The sequence below is a fragment of the Bos javanicus genome, chromosome 8, assembly GCF_032452875.1.
Source record: "Bos javanicus breed banteng chromosome 8, ARS-OSU_banteng_1.0, whole genome shotgun sequence".
Classification (NCBI taxonomy): domain Eukaryota; kingdom Metazoa; phylum Chordata; class Mammalia; order Artiodactyla; family Bovidae; genus Bos; species Bos javanicus.
In genome coordinates, this window is record NC_083875.1 from 31,672,621 (window position 1) to 31,697,036 (window position 24,416).

Consider the following 24,416-nt stretch of genomic DNA (forward strand, 5'->3'; position numbering starts at 1 on the left):
TACATTTACTAATTCTAAACTCCCAATTCATCCACATGCCCCACCCCCCAGCCCCTTGGCAACCACAAGTCTGTACTTACTGTGGGTCTGTTTCTTTTGTAAATAACTTAATTTTTGTCATATTTTGGATTCTACATGTAAGTGGGATCAAATGGTATTTGTCTTTGTCTTTCTGACTTAATTTAGTAAGATGATCTCTCGGTTTATCCTTGCTGCTGCAAATGGCGTTATTTCATTTCTTTTTATGACTGAGTACTATTCCATTGTATGTATGTATTTGTGTATGTATGTGTGTATAATGTATATACATATATGTATATACACACACACCACATCTTTATCCATTCATCTATCTTTGGACATTTAAGTTGTTTCTGTGTCTTGTTTATTGCAAGTGGTTTGCTATGTATTATAGATGGTGTGCGTAAATCTTTTCGAGTTACAATTTTTTCTAGATATATATCCAGGAATGGATTACTGGATCATATGACAATTCTGTTTTTTGTTTTTTGAGGTTTCTCCATACTGTTTTCCATAGGGGCTGTACCAATTTGCATTTCTGTCATCAATGTGGAGGGTTCCTTTTTCTCCACATTCCCTTCAGCATTTGTTATTTGTAGACTTTTTAGTGATGGCAGTTCTGACCAGTATGAAGTGGTACCTCATTGTACCCATTTCATTTGCATTTCTAAATAATTAGCAATGTTGAGATCTTTTCATGTGCATGTTGTCCATCTGTATGTCTTCTTTGGAGAAATGTCTATTTAGGTCTTATGCTCTTTTTTTGATGGAGTTGTTGGTTTTTTGGTTGTTATATGCGCTGTTTGTATATTTTGGAAATTAAGCTCTTGTTGCAAATATTTTTTTCCAGTCCATAGGTTGTCTTTTTGTTTATGGTTTCCTTTGGTATGCAGAAAACTTGTAAGTTTGATTAGGTCTTATTTGTTTATTTTTGTTTTTATTTTTATTGCTGTGGGGGACTGTGAAAGTCATGTATTTAACATGTGTTCCTCCTTTTCCATAGGAATGACAGTAAGTGCTAATAAAGATGGCTTGGGGGTGATTGTTCGAAGCATTATTCACGGAGGTGCCATTAGCCGAGATGGTCGGATTGCTGTTGGGGACTGCATCTTGTGTATTAATGAAGAATCTACTATCAGTTTAACCAATGCCCAGGCACGAGCCCTGTTGAGAAGACATTCTCTCATTGGGCCTGACATAAAGTAAGTATCATTTGGACCATAGTTTGGCTTGGGAAATAAAGGAATTTCAATCTATTAATCAGAATTTTCTCAGTGCATACTTCTGTTTGATATACAAAAATGATCATATATTTAATACTAATCATTGAAGAATTTGACTATTCCTGAAAAGTTATTGATTGCATTGATTGTAGACTTTAGGAGAGTTTATCTGCAGTCAATAACTTCTTAATGCTGCTGCTGCTAAGTCTCATCAGTCGTGTCCAACTCTGTGCAACTGCATAGATGGCAGCCCAACAGGCTCCTCTGTCCCTGGAATTCTCCTGGCAAGAATATGGAGTGGGTTGCCATTTCTTTCTCCAATGCATGAAAGTGAAAAGTGAAAGTGAAGTCAGTCGTGTCCGACTCTTTGCGACCCCATGGACTGCAGCCTACCAGGCTCCTCCGTCCATGGGATTCTCTAGGCAAGAGTATTAGAGTGGATTGCCATTGCCTTCTCCTTCTTAATACTAAGAGTACTGAAAAAAAGTTGACCCTTGAATAACACAGGTTTGAATTTCTCAGGTCCATATATGCATAGATTTGTTTCAGTAAATATACAGTTGGCTCTCTGTGGGTTTCATATCCTAAGTTGTAGCCAACTTTGGATCCAAATTTCCATCTGAGATTGATTTAATCCGTAGATGTAAGACTTGTGGATACAGAGGGTCAGCTGTACTCTGGCATTTCATATATAAGGGATTTGAGCATCCATGGCTTTTGGTATCCAAAGCACCTGGAGTCAATCCCCTGCAGATACCTAACGACAACAATATTTCAAAACCATGTTGCCTACCATTATTATTTTTAATTTTCCAGTGATTTCTGCAAAAATCTTTATATGAGATATGAGATCTCTTTTATTGAGCAGGATGGTCCACACTTAGGAACTTACATAGAAGTTTGGATTGGCCTCAGTATAGCAAATTGTACTACCTAATGATCTGTATGAATATTCCCAAGTAAGCCAGTTCTTTAGGGGTCAGCCAAGATTGTATAGAAGCAATCTGACCCATAATTTTCCCTTTGTTGAACTGTTTTTCAACCCATATAAGAGAATTCACAAAAATGCTGTTATGGTCTGATGGTAGCTCATGCAGGCTAGTTTGTGAAGAAGACTTTAAATATCTCATCATTTCATAATGTACTAAAAGCATGTCATATATGTGGTTTGTTTTTTAAATCATTAAACATTTCTTGAGCCAGCATAAAAATCACTACTTAACCTTATTGTCAGATCGTCACACCTGAAGAATGTAATAGCTTGCCTTTTTTTCCCTCTATCATTAATAATTAAATATTTGCATTTAATGTATAAGGGATAAAATAGTAAAATAAGAATTCAAAGAAAGATTGTTTAAATTGATGTGATGAATACTAGTATGGAAGACTTTTTTGTATTAATATGATCTTACTGACTGCATTCTGTATTTTTATTTTATAAAATACATATTGGTAGAGCTTAGGTAAGAAAGATTGTATTTAAAATCTGTTTTTCATTTTTCCATTGATAAAAAGCAGACAAATACATGCTGTTTAGAGTAGGTTCTGTAGTCTTATATAAAGGAGATTTTTATTTTTAGGGTGGAATTTCACTAAGGGGCGTTCATATTTTTAATGCCTTTTTGGCTTTTATTTTATAATAAACAGATCATCAGGTCATGTGACACTCTCATGATTATTTTTTTAATCATGCAAGTAAGAGTGAAGATCATTAAAAATTTCAGTGCCTCTACAGTAAATGAAAGAGAAATATTAAGTGCTTTCCTCACCACTTGCAGGCTAGTGTCCATTCCTTTTCCTTCAAAGATGAACGATAAGGATCTACATGCAAACTCTTTATTTTCAGTTCAGTTCAGTTCAGTTGCTCAGTCATGTCCAACTGTTTGTGACCCCATGAACTGCAGCACTCCAGGCCTCCCTGTCCATCACCAACTCCCGGAGTCCACCCAAACCCACATCCATTAAGTCCGTGATGCCATCCAACCGTCTCATCCTCTGTCGTCCCCTTCTCCCCCTGCCCTCAGTCTTTCCCAGCATCAGGGTCTTTTCCAATGAGTCAGCTCTTTGCATCAGGTGGCCAAAGTATTGGAGTTTCAGCTTCAATATCAGTCCTTCCAGTGAACACCCAGGACTGATCTCCTTTAGGATGGACTAGTTGGATCTCCTTGCAGTCCGAGGGACTCTCAAGAGTCTTCTCCAACACCACAGTTCAAAAGCATCAATTCTTTTGTGCTCAGCTTTCTTTATAGTCCAACTCTCACATCCATTCATGACCACTGGAAAAACTGTAGCCTTGACTAGACGGACCTTTGTTGGCAAAGTGATGTCTCTGCTTTTTAATATGCTGTCTAGGTTGGTCATAACTTTCCTTCCAAGGAGTAAGTATCTTTTAATTTATGGCTGCAGTCACTATCTGCAGTAATTTTGGAGCCCAGAAAAATAAAGTCAGCCACTGTTTCCACTGTTTCTCCATCTATTTGCCATGAAGTGATGGGAAGGGATGCCATGATCTGTTTTCTGAATGTTGAGCTTTAAGCCAACTTTTTCACCCTCCTCTTCCACTTTCATCAGGAGGCTCTTTATTTTAGAGGTAATCTAAACAGATGACCTCATGACTGATGATTTGGTTTATTGTGTGATAATGCTTGTCTTATGTCATGAACCCTAATGCAAGTCTCCTGTTCACTTTTTGGCACTCTGAGCGCTAGAATTGGTACTTGGTTTTAATTTTACCTCAGAGTTGTAAATGTCCTGCAGAATTTAAAAACTGGCCAGAAAATAAGACCACTGTGACAATGATTTAGCTAAAATCTTGTTCCTAGTCAACTCTAGAAGAGCTGAAAAGCTATCCAGTTACATTTTCAGGCTACAATCTTTTTCTCCTGTCCTGTTTTGTTTTGATTTGTTTTGTTGTTGTTTTTTTCCCCATCCTCTGGTGTAGCACCAGAATTTACCCATTTATGCCTTCAGCAGGTTTATTATGACTGTAAAGGGTATCTGCTGTTGCTGCTACTGCTGCTAAGTCGCTTCAGTCATGTCCGACTCTGTGCGACCCCATAGACAGCAGCCCACCAGCCTCCTCTATCCATGGGATTCTCCAGGCAAGAACACTGGAGTGGGTTGCCATTTCTTCCTCCAATGCATGAAAGTGAAAAGTCAAAGTGAAGTCGCTCAGTCTTGTCCGACTCCTAGTGACCCCATGGACTGCAGCCTACCAGGCTCCTCTGTCCATGGGATTTTCCCAGGCAAGAGTACTAGAGTGGGGTGCCATTGCATTCTCCAAAAGGGTATCTAGAAATCCATAAATATCTACAGATTCATAAACAGTTGCTTTCGTATCCCAGGAAGCAAAATGTAATGTAGTATTTTACATTAGAAAGAGAAAATAAAAATCCTACAACCTTCTCTCCTCTGGAAATCAGTCTATCAATCAGTCTTTCTTACAAGTTCACGTGGGTGCGTACACACACACACACACTCTCACAAACACACCCACAAATCACCTTGATTCCTTCTCGGGCATACTGTTAAAGGCTGTGGTTTACATGGCTATAGTTTTGACTCATTGGGTAAATGATAAAAAGAAATGAGAATAATAGTATCCTTTTTCAAATAAATTTGTCAGATGATAAAACAGATAGCCATTTAGATTGACCAGGGCCGAGCAGCATGTTCCATATACATTTTGCATTAAGTGGTTTTGGCCCTTTGTTCTCCCTTTCACTTGCTTTCACAAACAAAAGGTTTAAAATTACTTTGAAAACTATGTGGGTGATTTCTCCCAAACAGAAAGTGTAATCCTTCCATTCCTGTGAATGAAACCACGACCTAAGTGCCAGTCAAATGTTGTAGCCATTGCCTTGATCTAGGCTCCATCCATGCCTCTTCTTGATTTCTCATGAGGAAGCTGGCTTAATCTGGGGTAGTGGTGGAGAAATGTATTGTAGGTACTTAATAAAAATGTACTTTGGTTGTTTCAATTACATAACTGATTGGTTTTAGTAAAGCATTGCTTATTGAGACAGTGAACTGGCTTTCTTTACTGCCGTTTAAGAGAGGTGGCTAGGAACTGAACATGTGTGCCTTCGTGCATGCCTGGGTAGATAATTTGCGTTTCAAGAGTTCAGAAACAGCCAGTTGAAGTTCCAGGTTTCATTATTTTCTATGGAAAACCAGATGTGAAGCCTCACCAGAATGCATTCTGTCTCACTTCACACTCCACCTTGCCAGGGGCGCTTATATTTCTGTAATAATAGCCAGGGTTCTGTGTTTCACGGCAGCTGCTTGTAACATCTGCCAGATAATTACCAAGCTGAATCTGAATTCACCTGCCTTAACCTAAAGTGCGGGATGAATTCCTGATCAAGGAATAAAAGATTGATTGCAGTTACATTTTTCTGTGCTTGTTAATAATTACTGCTATAGACACCAGTAAAGAGCAGATGCTTTTCTGGGGGAGGTGTAGATAGGAGGGCTGTGGAAAGGGGAAGAAACAACCAGGAGCACCCACTTTTAACTCCATATGTATGCATCTCACATTCAGCTCAAGACACTGACATTTGTTAACACCATTGTAAAAAGATGCCACGGCGTATGCTTCACATTCTAGATTCTCCGCAGCACCTGCTGACGATTGAGCCCCCTTTTATGTGTGAGTATCGGTGATTCAAAAGCTCATTATGGCTGTGTGTTACAACTTGTCTGTGAAAACCACTTCGTGCTTTTGTAACATCCCTATGCGGGGCTAGATCCAGAGAGAGATTCAGTGTATATACATTTTCCGTTTTTTTTTTTTTTTCTTCTTTATATAAGAGCATATTTCCAACAGAGCTATGAGATGGTTACATTTTCACATTGCAGTGGTGATTGTGAACTCATTTGAAAATCATGTTTTCCTCCTACTGAAGCTTTCTGGCTCTTTTGTTGGGGGTGATCACCTCTGGATTAACAACTGTTACGTTTCAGCATCACTAATGCTGCTCTGTTTTCTTGTACTCCATGTATATAACCTAAGGTTAGTTTTTGCCTTTAAGAATTTTTAACACTCAGAGAAGCTGCTTTAGTGTGTTTATGCAGTTCGGTGTGTGTTTTGGTGTTCTCGGTTGGTGTCTGGAGGTTTTGTATGGCCGTGTGACCAGGCGTGTATTATAATTGCTCTGCATGGGCTAGTGCGCTGTGGGATGCTTGTTCCAGTGCCCTTGCTGTCCGAATTAGGCTAAATATATGAAAACTGCTTTCTTTCTCACTGCCCCCTAACATATCAGAAAAACATTTCTAAAACTCTTCCTTGGTAAACCTTAACACCTTTGAACAAATACAGAGAATAATTCATTTTCAACAGTGTCTCGGATAGACGCATCATTTCTTTATCAAACCAAACCAGTATTTAATTAAAAAATTTAATACTTTGAACTGATTATTCTTATTTTTCTTGTCTTCTAGCCTTTTTGACCTCACCGAGCTTTTCTTTTTCTTCAGGTTATATTTATATGAGTTTTACCTTTACTGAACCTTCAGAAATAATTTTCAGATATAATTCAGAAATAATTTTCTTGAATAGACTTTTCAAATGTATGATTTATATTTATTTTTCTTTGTATAAAAGACAGTCTTCTTTCCAAGTATAATGTGTTCTGCATTTTTGACTCATTATTTTTGAAGGGATAAATGCAGATTTGCTATTCAATATATTTTTGTTACACTGTGGAAATGATGTTTTTGTAGATGAATAAATAAAGTAGGGCCAGAATTAGAATACAGCTCTCTCACCCACACTAGTCCTAAATCACTGAATTGTGTTTTTCACTTCAGTTGGATCCTTGAGGCGAAGGTGTCACAAAATGTCATAAGGGTGCCGGTTTCTGCCAGAATGATCGGATGTGGGGGCCAGGCTGGCTGAAGCTCTATTAGAGCACTGTTTTACGTGTGTGTTGCGTTTCTTGACTTACAACAGCCTCATCAAAAGTGACATCTTTTCATTATTGGGGATATGGAGATCCATTAGTGGGTGATTTACCTTACCAGAACACTCCAGAGAAGCAACAGTACTCTGTCCTCTGACTCTAAACATAAGCGACCTCACAGAGTGAATGCCTTTTATGGAATCACCGGTATATATTATATATCCTCCTTATTCAATAAATTATGCCATTAGTATACTTCTATTATTATATTATATTCTTATAACAAGAAAGGTAATCCTTTATCTTTGCCCTCCAGTGCTAAGATTTTGCTACTTACCATCTTCATGCGTAAGCTATGGTTAGCCGGCATAACAGTCTTCATGATTTTTGTGTTGTGCATTTTTGATACATGCTTTTGTTTCTTTGCACAAATATCCTGAAATGCCTTGAAGTTCTTTCTTTCACTTGCCATGCCACGTGTTAGTTTGAGGATCCGGAACAGACTACTTCAACAGGTGTATCAGTTGTGTCGCCTCTTAGGACAGCAGTAAACTTGACTTTTCAGATGTCATTTCTAAGCATTATAACTATAGTCAACAACTTGCTCAGTGCCTTCCACATATAGGCGTTCAGCCAGCACGTGTTGAATTAGTGCGTGACCATTCAAGTGTCAGTCTTCTCTGGAACCAAAATGAACATAAACATTTTTACATATTAGTAAGCAAATCTTTCTATGCACTGATAATGGTTTAACTCAGACTTGAGTTAATACTTTAATAAAGCTAGGATATGATTACTGATAGTACTTGTTAATGTCCATAATTAATTGTGTCTTATGGGAGAATGTAATTTTGAATGCCCAGTGTTTAGTAGAGTTTACCCAGTGTGTTTCTGCTAAGGCACCCAAAAATATTTGGAGAAAATAAATGTTATTACTGAAAATTACTTTTCTAAGGATTTCTAGATCTCTTTAATTAAAAAAAAAATTGCTGTTAGTCTTCTCATTTTGAAATATATATTATGCTGTTTTCTTCCCCCATATGATTATCAGTAAACAGATAATTATCAGCAGCCTTTAAATTTTTAATTTCTGTTGTTATTATTGCCTATAGAATACTTGATTCTTTTGAAGTTTAGAGTCTCTACTCAGTAAGCTGATTTAAATGAGTTGTGTGAAAAAGTAGAGATGAGGGACAAAATAAGTTTATTTCATATTTTGGAAGATTCTCCCAATAAGCGAGCTTTGCTTTCATGGATTGTGTCTTGTTCCAGAATTACTTATGTACCCGCAGAATATTTGGAAGAGTTCAAAATAAGCTTGGGGCAGCAATCTGGAGGAATAATGGCACTGGATATTTTTGCTTCCTACACTGGCAGGTAAGTCTGCTGTGTGAATGATCAATACAGCAAGTTATAAAGAAGAGTTTTGAATCCAGTGTCAGGGAGGCCTAGCAATGAAAAAGACTGGATTCTTTTTCTCTCTTTCAAGATTAAAAAAAAAAAAATCACCCCCCTTTCCCATATTACTGGGCTTCCCTAGTGGCTCCATGGTAAAGAATCCACCTACCAAGTAGGAGATGCAAGTTCAATCCCTGGGTTGGAAAGATCCCCTGGAGAAGGAAATGGCAATCTGCTCCAGTATTCTTGCCTGGGAAATCCCATGGGCAGAGGAACCTGGCGGGCAACAGTCCATGGGGTCACAAAAGAGCTGGACGTGCCTTAGCAACTAAACAACAGCAACCCATATTACTTAAGGAGTGATCACATATTGTGGGAAATTTGGGGAAAATATGAAAAGCAAGAAATTAAATCTGTCTTTAGTTGTATCAGTCCATATACCACTGTCAACTTACTGAGTTTTGGGGAATTTACCTCAGATATGACTATGGTTTCATTCACTCCCTGGAACCTACAATTTCTATGGTATTGTATCACTTTTCCTCTGTCATAAACATTTTCAAACTTTATTTATTTACTCATTAACATACATACAGATTCACAAACATTTTTAATGGTTATGTTTTTCCTCTTTTGGAGAATGTTGAGCTGAACGTCTTTGTGTATATACATTTTAGGTACAGAATGTTTGGCTTTTTAAAGCCTTTTTATACACAGTGTATTGAGAACCTTTGAATATACAGGAAATATAGTTTTTTCCTCCCTTAGGAAAGAGAGAAACTAGATTTTGATGTTGCTGCTGAGTTTAGCACAAGGAGAGAAATAATGTCAAATTGCTTTTCTGGAAAGAATACACTATACATTTTCAGCTGTGGGCCTGTTTTTTTTCCAGTTACATTAGCAGCTGAGTAACAGATTTCTCCTTAAGCATGCTGTAAAGAAGAAATAGCTTTGCAAACATTCTGAGGTCTGCTCACAACAGTTCTAACAAACCATAATATTCTGGTGTCCAGTGACTCTGCAGGCATTGTAACATCACATCACTCTTTCCTCTGCAAATTGTATGTGGCTACAGCTATGCAGACAGTGTTAAAGAAGGAGAGGTTTGTTATGTGTTTAATAAAGGGAAGGAATGTCATAGCCCAAAGGGCCCCTTGAATTTTATGGGAAAAAGACTATTCATTCCACCCTTTGCAAAGCTCAGCCATACTTCTCTGTAGAATTTCCATCTTAGGGCTAATGACATGAATTGATTACAACTATGTGGTACGTCCTGTTAAAAAGCTAGATGCAGTAATTTCCAGTGTCCCTCTGAAATACCATTTCACATGGCTTAATTAGAGAATATGACAAGATAACATGATATTCTTACTAAATTCTGAGGCCTTAAGAGCACTCAAAATGTTAATATTAAAACAAAAAAGCCAGTTTCAGCACGCTGGTTCTCTCCTAGCACACAAAGGAAAAGGACCTGAGCTGTCAGTACTGTGAATAACTGCTTCCCTGCAAAAAAGTGTATTTACTGCTAATATAAGGATGCTCAAAACAAAAACAGTGTGCATCCTGTTTTCCTCCCTTAGGAAAGGCAGAAACTAGATTTTGATGCTGCTGCTGAGTTCAGAACAGGGAGAGAAATAATGTCAAATTGCTATCCCGAAAAGAATGCACAATACGTTTTCAGCTGTGGGCCTGTATTTTTTTCAGTTATATTAACAACTGAGTAACAGATTTCTCTTTAAGCATGCAGGAGGAATCGGCACCAGAGAGATTAAGTTACTTGCTCAAGTTTCATAACTAATGGGTGGAAGAATCAAGGTTAAATCATGGTTGGGCTCCATGTTCTTAACCATTGGATCCAAAAAAAGAATTATACTAGTCCTGTATGAAATTATGGGGCCGCATAGCGTGGAGTTTAAGAGCTCAGGTTTTGTAGTAAACTGGCCCAATTCAAGTCTCATCTCTGTTCCTTTACTGTGTGACTTTGTGCCAGTTTCTGGAATCTTAATGCACATATAGAGTGTTGCTTGTTATAGCTCACAGGAACTTATTTGATATTCAACAATCAAACATGAGTGCCGAGAAGTCTAATTCATTCTTGGCTGAGTGAGTGTGGGGACACAGAACAGGTTCATTCTGCTGAGGTGCACACGACTTGAGTCCTGTAAACCCCGCCTGAAGATGGATAAAGAATAATCAGCACATTTATAGGAACGTATCTGGGTTAGTGAAATGATTCGAGACTGGACAGTCATCTGAAGAGAATGGAGCTTTTTGTATGAGAAGACTCCAGGTGTTTGTCATCGTACAGCTCACAAGCCAGGAGCGTATGATGCGCTCTGTGTGACTGCATCTGAGCAGCTCCCCCTGCCTGGGCTTTAGGGTAATAACTGGATATTTTAGAGAAGGACTCTTTCTTACTTCCCATTCCTCTCTGTATTCTGTACCTGCTTTTTCTGTCATATTCTCCCCAGTGGTATTTCCAGAGGGTTAGGCTCTGCTTCCCCCAACTGCCTTGCATCTTTCAGATTGAGGTTCACTCAGACTATTTCATTCTCAGTCAGCTTCTTAACGTCATTTTGAAAATCTTTCTTTGGCTCCATTCCTGACAGTCCTGTCCCACAGTCAGGATTAGTCTCTGTGAGCCCAGCCTCATTCAGAGTCTCCTTTCTCAATTACAGAAGGAGAATTCCGTCACACGACCGATAGGTAGGAACCACAGGCAGGTGGATTTCCCTCTGACAAAGCAAAGATCTAACTTTCAGGTCAAAGAAAGAGTGAGACATTCTGGGAGAGCCTGCACAGTTGTTTGGCAGAAATGTTGGGAAACACATTGAGGCACAGGTGGATTATTGGATTAGATGACTTCTGATCTCAAGGTCTGAAGATGATATAATTTGACAGAGTTCAGTATTCCTGTTGGGGGAGAATGGATATAATTTGAACATATGCTGTCTTCAGATTTTTTTTAATTTCTGTAAGTATCAGTTGCAAGTATTTATTGAATTAGAGTTTTTAAAGCTTTCTCTATTTTAAGAAGAATATTTTTCTTTAGAAATCCAATTTTTCCTAATAGCATAAGACCATGCCATAATTGATTTAACCATTCTTTGTTGTCCTGACAATACCATTTATTGATGCAAAGTGTACCTTTGGTAAAAACCAAATATTTTTGGACAAGATTATTATCTTACAGTTATATTTATAGTTAGTTAAGAGTTGGACGCATTTTGTTACATGCTTGGCATTTGGCAAAATGTGAATTCCTGTAGAAATTGACAACTGACCCTGGACTCAAGTGCCTATACACTGCTTCCGTAAGAATACTGTGGCTGGCTCCTGTGGACGGGCAGAAGCGGACCATAAGCGTTTTCTGTCTGTCTTCAAAAGGTGAAGGGAAAACATTGGTCCGTCCTGAGGAGGTAGAGATGCTGCACTCCTGGCATACTTGATGTTCAATTCTGTCAGGCCAGGGATCCAGTGGGACTGTACAAGCTTATAACACACATGGGGGTCTGCCTTCTCACACATGGGAAAAATTTAGGAAATAGTTTTTGAATAGTTGCTCTTAAAAATTCTGGCATTTCCCCATTCTTTTCGCTCCCTCCCTTCCTTTGTCCATGTTTCATTAGGAAAGAAAAAGACTAGACAAGACACTTTGTGTTCTGCTGTATCTCCAGACTCAGTTACAGTGCTGGGTGCTCAGTCACTCAGTTGTGTCTGACTCTTTGTGACCCCATGGACTGTAGCCAGCCAGGCTCCTCTGTCCAAGGGTTTCCCAGGCAAGAATACTGGAGTGGGTTGCCATTCCCTTCTCCAGGGGATCTTTCCAACTGAGGGATCAAACCCACATGGGTTTGTTCAGGTGCCACCTGGGAAGTTCAGGTATAGTAGATTGATTCCAGTATGAGGTTTTTATTTTATGTAATCAGGTTTTATTTTCCCTTTAATGTAAAATATTATATACTTACTAGCCAAGTGTGATGAAAATATGAAGCAGTTCTGTATTTTTAGCCAAACCAATAATAAAGTACCTAGAAGACAGCCTGTGTGGTTTTACTAGGATTGTGGAGTACTCACTGTCTAACTCTTTACCAGAGACATTCCAGAGCTACCAGAGCGAGAAGAAGGAGAGGGGGAAGAAAGTGACCTTCAAAATGCAGCCTACAGCAACTGGAATCAGCCTAGGCGGTAAGGACTATTTCTGTATTCTGCCTACTCAGGGTTTAAAGATAGAGAGGGGTGGTTTCAAGTACTAGATTACAACTTGCTACTGTGACTTTGAGCAAGCTGTTTAATATTGCTCACCGTCCATTTCTCTGTGGCCACAGAGTGGAGAAGATAGTATGTATCACACAAGGTTAACACTAATATGTGCTTGAGGATTTGGCACAAATGGCACCCCACTCCAGTACTCTTGCCTGGAAAATCCCATGGACGGAGGAGCCTGGTAGGCTGCAGTCAGTGGGGTCGCTAGGAGTCGGACACGACTGAGCGACTTCACTTTCACTTTTCACTTTCATGCATTGGAGAAGAAAATAGCAACCCACTCCAGTGTTCTTGCCTGGAGAATCCCAGGGACGGGGAAGCCTGGTGGGCTGCCTTCTGTGGGGTCCACAGAGTCGGACACGACTGAAGCGACTTAGCAGCAGCAGCAGCAGCAGGGACTAAATAAAATTGACTAGAGAAAATTATGCATAGGTAGTTGGAATATTTTTTGTGGAGATTATCTTAGGCAAACAACCAAATGTTAACTTGAAATTTTTCTATTATTTGTAGAAAGTAGATATTCAAACATATAAATTCAAAATGTATGTGTGAGCGTATTATCATAGGCTGTGGTTATTTTAACACATGGTTTTTCTAGAATGAATTTCATATATAATAGGAATGATGACTTTCCTAAATCTACTCATATATACCTCTGTATATCACTAAGGTGTATTTTCCTGTTCTGAGTAGAAGATTCAGTTTAGTAGGAATTTACTGAGTCCTGATTATTGACAACATGAGAGGCAGATAGTTTGTAAATAACAGGGAAGTGTAAGACATAAATCCTGCCTTTATGGAAGCTGCTGTGTATTGAGTTAGACAAGGTGTAGAGAGACACGAAATAATGAAAGAAAAATGTAAGATATTTTGCATTAAGGGTAAAATATAATCAGTGGACACTTTCTCTAAACAGATTTAAAGTTGAATGTCAGAGAGGTGCCTTTTACATATTTATTAACTATTTATTCTACAATGAAAAAATAAAATTCTCAAGATAGAAAAATTTCTACTCTTCTGATGTGTAATACAGTTTGATGATTTGCCTAGCTCATAAATGAACTTTAGGCTGCATAACCTTTAAACAATTTCTAGGTTGAATCATGTTCAAAGTATAGGAAACCTTTTATGTTGCTTTCGTAAGAAACAGCATCTCAGGCCAAATAAAATGACTTTTTGATTTCAATTTTTATTAAAAAAAATTTTTTTTTATTTTTTATTTTATTTTTAAACTTTACAATATTGTATTAGTTTTGCCAAATATCGAAATGAATCCGCCACAGGTATACCCGCGTTCCCCATCCTAAACCCTCCTCCCTCCTCCTTCCCCTACCCTCCCTCTGGGTCATCCCAGTAAAAAGTTATTCAGACTGCTTTAAAAATCAAAGTCTTTCTGCATTATTGCCCACATTGAGAATAGAAGTGTTAGATTTGTAGCAGAAAAAATATTGTAAGTGTGCTCAGTCGCTTGGTCATGTCTAACTCTTTGTAACCCCATGGACTGTAGCCTGCCAGGCTCCTCTGTCCATGGAATTTTTCAGGCAAGAATACTGGAGTAGGTTGCCATTTCCTACTCCAATTATAAGATGTTAGGTTTTTTGTTTATTTGAAGATAGAGGCAGAAGTAAGTTAGATGGAATTATAAATACAGATGGAATTACATTACTAGATGGAAATATATGTATATATACACACACATACAATGGAATACTATTACTCAGTCATAAACTAGTGATATTCTTCCATTGGCAGCAGCATGGGCAGACCTAGAGGCTATTTTGCGGGTGAAATAAGTCAGCTAGAGAAATCCTGTATTTTGTCACATATATGTGGGCTCTAAAAAATAAACCAATGTCTATACAAGACAGAGACGGACTCACAGATATAGAAAACGGACTAGTGATTACCAAAGGGGAGAGAAAAGGCAGGAGGGGCAAATTAGGGGTGAGAGATTAAGAGATATAGACTACTATGCATAAAATAATAAGTAACAAGGATATACTGTATAGCACAGGGAATTATGGCCATAATCTTGTAATAATTTCTAATGGAGTTAATCTGTAAAAATACTGAATCACTGTACTGTGTCAGTATACTTAAATAACATATTTTTGAAAGAGTAATTACATTTTTAATTTAAAAATAAAAAGGTAGAACCATTAACATTTGGAAGAGAATTTAATATCATAATGCACTTAAAGTCCTTAGTACAATGCTTGGTACACAGTGAGGACTCAAGTCAGTGGTTGGTCCTAGCAGTCACCAGCGTCTTCTTCATTATTACTCATACCAGAGCAAGTGAAAATTGTTGAGCACAGGAGTCATTATGAAATTTTCTTATGAGGAGAAATTGCGTACAACTTCTGGACCAGAAGATTTTTATACTTTAATTCTCAAAATGGTGGTAACTAGTTTACCGAGAGAGTATGTGTACAGATTCTGTAAATCTTAAAGAAGATAATCTGCCCTCACTAACCATATGGAATCCCTCAATTTTTTTTAGGGGAGAAGTTCATAGAAGTTCATGAGGAAGCTTACCAAAATAATTAGAGCTTTTAGTAAATAAGGAACAAGGGTCATGAATAACCTTTACAGCTTTGGAAACCTGCTGGACATTCTTTCATGCAGTCAAGAAAAATCTGTAAATAACCTGTGTTACACTTGTATTTTGCATGTGATTTTCATGTGCAGGATTATATCATACTGTATGTATCATTTTCCAGCTTACTTACTCTTAAATGAATGTTTCTGTATACTCTCATGTGGATACAAAAATATCCAATTCATTCAGTTTACTTGTGGCAGTGCCTTTCAGTATATGAATATAGCTCAGTTTATTTTCAGATTGATATTTGAGTAGTTAACAGTTAATTATTATAATAATCTTGTGTAGTAAGTATATTTTCTTACACATTTGGAGAATTTGTCTAGATATGTATTCCAAAGGGAAATTGCTGACTTGTAGATTTAATTCTATTATTTACTAGAAGTTGTCAAATTGCTTTTTAAGGTGGCTGTACCAGTTTTTAGTTTTATTTCCAATATATGAGAGCTTTTTTCCCCCATATCCTTGTTACCACATCATATGATCATCTTTAAAAATGCTTTTATCAACCCAATGGATAGAATATGGTACATTGAGCCCAGTTACTCTTAGTAAACAATGTGTAAGCATAACAGATTGAGGTGCTGGTGTACAGGTTTGTTCATTTGTCATATGAATTGAATATTATACCTTGTTGACATTACTTCAGTAATCATAGTTATCATCATCATAATAAGAGCAATCAGATTTATTGATTGCTTTATTAATTTGTAAAATGGTTTTGCACATGACATACATTCATGAATTTAATCCTCACAGCAACGCTCTGATGTTGGGGCTCTTGTTTGATCCATTTTCCAGCTGAGGTAAGGAAAAGAGAGACTAAGGGAGTAAAAGAGGGTCACCCAGTTGTTAAGTAGCAGAAGGGCAGGAATTAAGCCCAGGAACTCTTGGTTCAGTGTTCAGGCAACCTGGCCTCAGAGCTCTATTTTACCTTTGATTTTATTAATTTCACTTTTTGAAAATCTGTGTTCTCCAAAAAGGCTGACATTTTTCTGTAAAACCAGCTCTGCATGTGTTCTGCACGGTTTTTCTTTTATAGGTCTTTTATTTTCTTCTTAACATGGAATGTTGACCGTGTTCTGCTTCATGAATCCTGGGTCGGTTCCTCAGTGCTGGGGTCATTTTGGCAGCTCTGTTTTTGGTTATTTGCTCTGATGATTTGAAGAATTACAGCATTTCCTCTTAGGACTGGATCTAATACCACTTTGCTGTCTATGCTACATCCTGAGGAGGCACAGGGTACTGGTATCCAAAGGCTGTTTAACCTCCGTGCCTCTTCCCTTTGTAAAACAGAGTGACAAGAGCATCCACCTCACAGGAGTGACTTGAAAATAAAATCAAAGTATATCGAACTCACTTGGAGAATAAGGCTGAGTACATAAGCCCTTAATGAGTTTTTGCTGCAACTGCTATTTTTAGTGTCCAGAGAATCATGAGAACCATTCTCTAACATATATCCACTACTAAGAAACTATGAGACATTTTCTTTTGTTCTTTTATTTTTTTTATTTTTAAAAGAAGAGAGAATGAGTCCCACCTATATATTCTGGATTCTTAAATATTAAAGACAGTGGCTGACTCTACTGACTTTACTACTTTGCTGTTTTACGTTAGACATGGGAAGAAATTGGTTCTTGTCTTTCACAGAATTCCTAGAATGAAAGAAAGTGATGAAAAGAATTTTAACTAGTTTAAGCTTTTCTCATAAATTTGTTAAGATGAAGAATCATAGTGAAATCCCTTTAAACTAAACCACAGATCTTTAGGTCTTAGATTTCTAATAAAGAAAAAAAGTGCTGATCAGAGAAAAGAAGTATTTTCTCATCTGCTTCCTGTGACCAGTTGTCCCTCTTCTCACTTCACCGTGGTGCTTTTTAACCCCCGTCTTTTCTTACTGGGACCTCCCTCAGCACCCAGGAGTCCTACCTCCAACCTTTCGTTTCCTCTGGGAGCACGTCACATGTCAAGGTTGAGGGTATGCTGAACCAAGCTTTCTTGTCCTATCTGATGTCCAGCATCGGCTCCCTTCCTGCAGGTTAGAGTAGAATGCAGAGTCTCATTACCTGTCTTAGAACTTTCTACTTGGTATCCCTGTTTGCTTCCAGTCATCTGAGCCCCTTCATCTTGGCCAAACACCTTGGTGCTAATCACTTTATTCTTATGTCCCGGCCTTTTCATAAGACATGTACTTTCAGTTCATCCATGGTTCTGACTGCTATCTACAGGTATTGGATATGAGTTCATGCACTTATTATGTGGGTGGAGGAAGTGCATTTAGGACAGAGGCAGTAGCAAGCACCAAGGCCCCAGGACGGGAGATGAACCTCAGCAACAGCAGGAGGATGTGGTCGCCGAGTGGAAAGAGGAGAGTGGAGAGCTGAGGAGGATGTATTTAGGAGATGGTGATGGGCTCAGGTCACAGAGGACTGTGTTAGCAACCGCTCTTCATGCCCCGACTGTTAGTTTCTAGCTCTGTGTTGGCGAGGCAGACTGTTGCAGAGGTAAGCTTCTCATTCAGTATATTCAGAAATGTTCTCTCTCTTAACTGGGTTGCTAAGCTTAGAAGCTACCATCTGTTTGAGAGTAGCTGAATTTTTTAATGTCTGCAGTATTAGAGCCCCTGGAAGGTGGCCCTTTTATATTCATTTGTGCCTCAGCCTGGAGTATGAGCCTAATATTAACTTGTAACAAATCAGTTTCAGAAATACATTATTAATAGTATTTATCAGACTCTATAAAATACTTAATTGGAAAATTAATTTATAGTGATTTTGTCTTAAAATGGGTAAAACTTTAACAAATTGAGCAAATGATATTTACAAAATTTAGTATAATATCTTATTCCTTTGAATTTTTAAAAATGTATTTAGTAGTATTATTATTTTTACTCATTTGAACCACTTTTAATCTTGTAGGTTAGTGGCATAAAGTGTGTTCACGTTGCTTTGTAACCATCACCGCCATCCATCTCTGGAACTTTTTTGATCTTGCGGAACTAAGACTGTGTGCCCAGTAAACAGTAACCTCTTATTTCCCCCTCCCTGCATCATCTAGCAACCACTGTTCTCCATTAGTCTCTGTGAATTTGACTATTCTAGGTACATTGTATAAGTGGAATCATATAGGATTTGTCCTTTATTTCATTTAGCATAGTGTTCTCAGAGATGATCTATGTCTTAGCATGCATCAGAATTTCCTTCCTTTTTTTTTTTAAATTTTATTTTATTTTTAAACTTTACAATATCCTTTGTATTTATATGCCTTTTGTTGATTCATTCATCTATTCATGGGCACTTGGGTTGCTTCTACCTTTTGGCTTGTAAATAATATTTTCTTATTGTGAATTGTGAAAAATATTTCTATGAACTATACTATACATGTATGTCTTCAAGACCTTGCTTTGAATTCTTTTGGGTATATACCCAGGAGTGGAATTGCCAGATCATATGTTAATTCTTTTTTTAATTTTTTGAGGAATTTCTATACTCTTTTTCCATAGCAGCTGTAACATTTCACATGGGTACAAACAGTGCACAAGGCTTCTAATTTCCCCATAATTTGTACAATTTATCGCTGCCAAACTTATTTTCTGTTTTTTTGGTTTTTTGGGGTTTTTTGCATTAGCCATCTTACTGAGTGTGAGGGGGTATTTCTTAGTAGTTTTTTGTTGTTGCCCTGGGTCTTCATTGCTGCGCGTGGGCTTTCTCTAGTTACAGCAAGTGGGGGCCACTCGCCAGATGCGGTGTGTGGGCTTCTCCTTGCAGTGGCTTCTCTTGTTGCAGAGCACGGGCTCTAGGTGCATGGGCTTCAGTAGTGGCAGCACGTGGGCTCATAGCAGTGTTGATTCACGTAATGGTTAGTGATATTGAGCATCTTTTTATGTGCTTATAGGACATTTGTCTGTCGTCCCCAGAGAAATATCTAGTCAAGTTCTTTGCCCAATTTTGATTATTTTCTTTGTTATCATTGAGTTTTAGGGGTTCTATATATATTCTGGATGTTCATCCCTTATCAGATTTGTGGTTTGCAAATATTTTCCCTTTCTTTGGGTTGCTGTTTTACTCACTTGATAGTACTTTTTGATGAAAAAAAGCTTTTACTTTTGCTGATACCAAATTTGTCCGTTTTTAATTTGCCGTCTTTGCCTTTGTTGTTATAGCCAAGAAATCATTGCCAAACCCAACTTTACGAGGCTTTCTCCCTATACTTTCTTATGAGACTTTAAAATTTTCTTTATTTTTTATAGGGTTGAACTTTGGCGAGAACCAAGCAAGTCCTTGGGCATCAGCATTGTTGGTGGACGAGGGATGGGGAGTCGTCTAAGCAATGGTGAAGTGATGAGGGGCATTTTCATCAAACATGTTCTTGAAGATAGTCCAGCTGGCAAAAATGGAACCCTGAAACCTGGCGATAGAATAGTAGAGGTACCCTCCAGTTAGCTTTCTGTGCTAAAATTACTCACCTGGGCCATCCTCTTTACCAAGGGAATCATCATCTTTACACTGACTCAACACTCGAGTAAAATATGTTTGTTGTTAAAGAATTTCTTTCTTATTTTTTTGTTTTCATCCGTAATTTTTATCTTCAGTATATGATGACAAATTATATATATATTGATAGGTGTTTGGAGGTATAACCAATTGTTCTAAAAAATGTCGGTGCTGAGATAAATTACTAAGTTCAGTTAAAAAAACAAAGCAAATTTCTTGGGGAATAATTGTTTAATGTATGTGTGCACACACAAAATGTACACATCACAGATGAACCCTCAAATGAGACGTTATTTCAGGAAATACCTAAATGTTGTTGGATAAGATTTTTTTAAATGAGTCTTTTTGGTAAAGTTTTTAGTGCTAATATCCTCATTTCCTTTTGTGAAAGGTCTCCCCACCACCCCCACCACCCCAAGTTTGGCTTTTCCTCCATATCATGGCTTTGCCCATTCCCCACTCATCACAGAGGGCTGTGTGTGTGAGTGTGCACGTGTGTATTGGTATGTATGTGCTTGTGTGTACACATTTCGTTATATGTAAGAGAGAAGCATTTGGTCAAATTGTATCTAATCCCTTCATTCAAAGCTAAGTTTAATATTTTATATCTACTCTTCTCACAAGTCACTACTCATGTACTCAACAAGTATTCCTAGAGCAACTGTTGCATTCCAGGTGCTGTAACAGGCTCTGGGCATCCCACGGTAAATAAAACATCCAGCCTGCCTGTCAAGCGGGACAGACCTGACAAGTAATCAGGTCACTTCAGGATAGTGTGATGAATTATTTGATTAACATAAGCATGGTTTTAGTAAATGTGTAGAGGAAGGCCAGCAAATCCTGACCCAGATTTGCTGGGTTGTCAGGAGGTAGAGAGTCAATTAAGAGAGACAACTTCCAAACAAAAAACATATGATCACTTTGTTATTTTGGCAACCATTAGTTTTATTTTGTACAAGTGATTGTCTCTCATTTTCTAAATCCATATAACTTACACACTAAGATGCCTTAATTTTATAGAAGAAGTTGGTAAGAATCAGCCACAACTTGAACACTGTGGGCATTGATTTATTGTTTAAAGTATATGTACACTGAGAACTGAAGAAAGAAGATTGAGATTTGTGAGAAAGCAAGGGCTCTGTCTGATGTTTCATTTTTTTTTTTTCCTTCTGACCATTTATAAGAAAGAATTATGGGTTTTTTTTTTCTCTCTTCCTATATCTTTGCTCTTCATTAAATGATACCTTAGCCCCATGTTAAAGAAGTCTTTCATTAGAGTACTACATAAAATTGCTAATTTAAGTTTATCTAAGGCAATTTATTTTATGAGTACTTCACTACTGAATACTTTTGACCTAAGTAGAAAAATTAAGAAATGTTTATAATTATTTTGAGAAAGGATTAATCATACTTTGCACCAAAATATTGTTTTAATGTATTAGTAGAGTTAAACACGCCTTTGAAATTGGAATGAAGGTTTTTTTCCATGTGGTAAAATACTGCTCAGTGGCAGTTTCTTGAATTCAGTTATGTGCAGGGGCCTTTTTCAGTAAATAAGAAAGCCTTAGACCTCTGTGATCCTTGGAATTCCAGAACATGACTCTGCTAAGAATCTCTGACAGTGTGTGTAAACTAGAGACCTATGAAATATTCCGTGGAAAGTATACAGTTCTTTAGACTTGAGCAAAGATATTTAATTTTCTATTACATTTTCCCACAAATGAAATATATAGTAAACATATATACTTTTATTTTGCAAAAAGTTAGAAGCCATTTTTAATATGCACTGAAAGAGATTTTGCTATTTCATCTAAGTATCAACCTGAGGGAAGTTTTCAATAAAATACGGTGTATAATTCTTTTAAAGGTGATAAGGTTCTTTGCAGAGATCTAATACTTTTATTTTTCAGAATTGTGTCTACTCTTACTTTGCTATTTTTATTGTATATATCATTCTCTGGTAATTGGAAATGTTAAAAGTGTACCAGTATCCTATAATTTTCCGGCAAGATTAGCATTTGGCCTCTCAGACTGTTTTCCTTCCAGTTCATGTAGTGCGTAAGCTAAGATGATCATCACCCAGGCAAGCCGTGGTCAATAAAAAATTCCAAAATAACTTTTATTCTCAAGCTATTTATACAAGATTTGCTAACAAGTAAGCACAATTTCTTGGCTTCCAGCTCGTGTCATGTCTATTGCAAAGATTCTTTTGCCAAACAAACCTTACCATAAGCTGATTTTTCTGTACATTAGAATTTTGTTTTTAACTTCAAGCTTCCCTAATAGAAAAACACAAAGCATCACATAGCCACTTCCCAGACCGCTCTGTGATGACTGGGAAGAAAATTTGTACAGTGACTTTTATGATGAAAACAGTGCTACTAGGCAGTTCCCTTGTATTGTTTCTTTGATGATGCTGATTTGTCAATTTAAAGGAACAACTGGGCAGTGTAAGGGAAGTAGAAGCAGGGCCTTCATTCTAATTGATTATTATTTCAGTTGATTTTTGGAGACATAAATCTGTGTCCAAGAAAAGGGACCAGAAGTCTGCTGGACAGATGAAAAATTCTGGAGCCTCACAAGTAGTCTCAAATATTTTTGAATCTGAAAAAGATTTTTTAGGAACCTCACCCAGGATTCTCAAAACTCCAGATCGGCAAATTGTTCTGTTGTTCTATAGCTTCTTAAAATGTTAAGCTGAGGCCTTCCATTGCAGGTGGATGGCATGGACCTCAGAGATGCAAGCCATGAACAAGCTGTGGAAGCCATTCGGAAAGCAGGCAACCCTGTAGTCTTTCTGGTACAGAGCATTATAAACAGACCAAGGGTAAGCGAAAACAAAGGGCAAGGTAGGCGCATCCAACAGCGTTCAACTTGGAATCTGCCGCCTCCAGGGCCAAGTTGCTTCTAGGACCCGAGATCAAGCCTGAAAATCTCAGGAGACTTAAAAAGTTTATTTTGCTCCCCCCCCCCCCATTGAGTTATCCTGAAAATCCTTCTACCATGTATAACAGACACTTGAAGTCTGTTGAAAACACATAAAAGTAGGATTGACTGGTGGCCCATAGGCATCTAGATAGATAATCATTAGTTTCACTATAGTCATAAAATATGTAAGTTGTTAAGAAGGATGTGGTGGAGTTATTCAGGTTGATAGTCTGTGACATCTAGTCAGGTCTCTGAGAAACTAGAGAGAGTTCATTTTCTTTATAAATTTAGAATTTCCAGTATGCAATCTGTGATTTCCTGTGCATGGTCTTTAATGCATCTGTCTATCCGAGTGGACATTAACTTTCCATATGATGGATTTTTTTGTTTGTTTGTTTTTGTTTAAGCTGTACGTTTATATACTCAGAATTTCATACCTGCTGTTTCCCAGCCACCATCACTGAGTAGCTCTGATCACTGTGTAGCCACTGGTGGACAGAGACCTATTAATCCATTTTACTGTTGGTTATTACAAGTGAAATGGCTTTAAAAATATTTTAGAAATCTAAGCACATCCAGTGCATGTTGTTGATGAAGATACTAAGAGAAGCTTTGTATATTTGATATGTCGCCAAAGATGAACGTTATGCCAGTAGTTTAAAACTATTTTTTCTATATCTTCTTTATGCCTCAATGGAAAAAAAAATTTTTTTTTTCCTGTTCAGTACCTCTTAAACATACTGGGCCTTAGAAAGTTCTTGAGATTTACTGAGAAGTTAACATAGCATTTCAGGAGTTTCTTAGATGTCCTGAGGCTCATACAGGGTCCACTTCTGAATATAAGAATCTCTGTCATACTGATTCTTTTTGAAATAACTGCTTATTAGCTTTTAGTGTTTGTTGTCTTTAAAAAGACAATGTTAACACATGTAAGAAAAGTGAAAAAGATCATCTGAAATTTAAAATGTGTAATTTTATTCATACAATATATTTAATTTTAATTTTTAAAATTAAAATTTAAGATAGTAATGCTCAAGTTACGGAGGAAGCAGCGTAGTGAAAAGGTTCTTAGTGATTAGTAAAAGGAACTTTTCAATATTCGGTGCCCCAGGAAACAAAGTGACCAGATTTATGTTGTTGGTTTTTCCTTTTGTTGTCAAGACAGGTGTAGCTCTGGTCTGAGTTCATGCTAAGAAATGAATTAGTAGTTCCTAATGTAAGCAGTTATCTTCACATTTGCAGTTTTTAATCATTCGGTTATTTATTGTTAGGTGATAATTATACATTCAGATAAGAAAATCTGCCAAATGATGGGACCAGATCATCCTGCATTCTTTTCAAATGCTGTTCAGTTTGTTTAAATAACTACAGGTCTTTCTACATTTGTTTCCATTTGTTGTGTTAAACATAGACACAGCAGGATGATGTTGGTAAATGGCTGTTTAAGTTAAGTTAAAGCTGTTTTCTGTGTGTGTGGGTGGGTTTTATTCTTTTTCTATTTTTACTTTCCAACTTTTGTATCATTTAGGACAGTGCTACAAACTGCTGAGTTGGATTCTCAGATTACTTTTAAATATTA

General features: G+C 37.4%; 1 protein-coding gene across 14 annotated transcripts in view; it reads left to right on the plus strand.

Annotated features, from left to right (window-relative positions):
- MPDZ (multiple PDZ domain crumbs cell polarity complex component) overlaps positions 1-24,416 on the plus strand; it is a 175,301-nt gene that overhangs the window by 107,631 nt on the left and 43,254 nt on the right. For 12 of the 14 annotated variants that reach the window (XM_061425290.1, XM_061425279.1, XM_061425282.1 and 9 more), the window contains 5 exons: positions 1,025-1,223; positions 8,420-8,524; positions 12,641-12,733; positions 19,666-19,843; positions 22,626-22,736. In XM_061425290.1, coding sequence (XP_061281274.1) covers positions 1,025-1,223; positions 8,420-8,524; positions 12,641-12,733; positions 19,666-19,843; positions 22,626-22,736 — 686 coding nt within the window. The remainder of the gene's footprint in view (positions 1-1,024; positions 1,224-8,419; positions 8,525-12,640; positions 12,734-19,665; positions 19,844-22,625; positions 22,737-24,416) is intronic. The other 2 variants (XM_061425291.1, XM_061425293.1) reach the window with 1 other exon arrangement.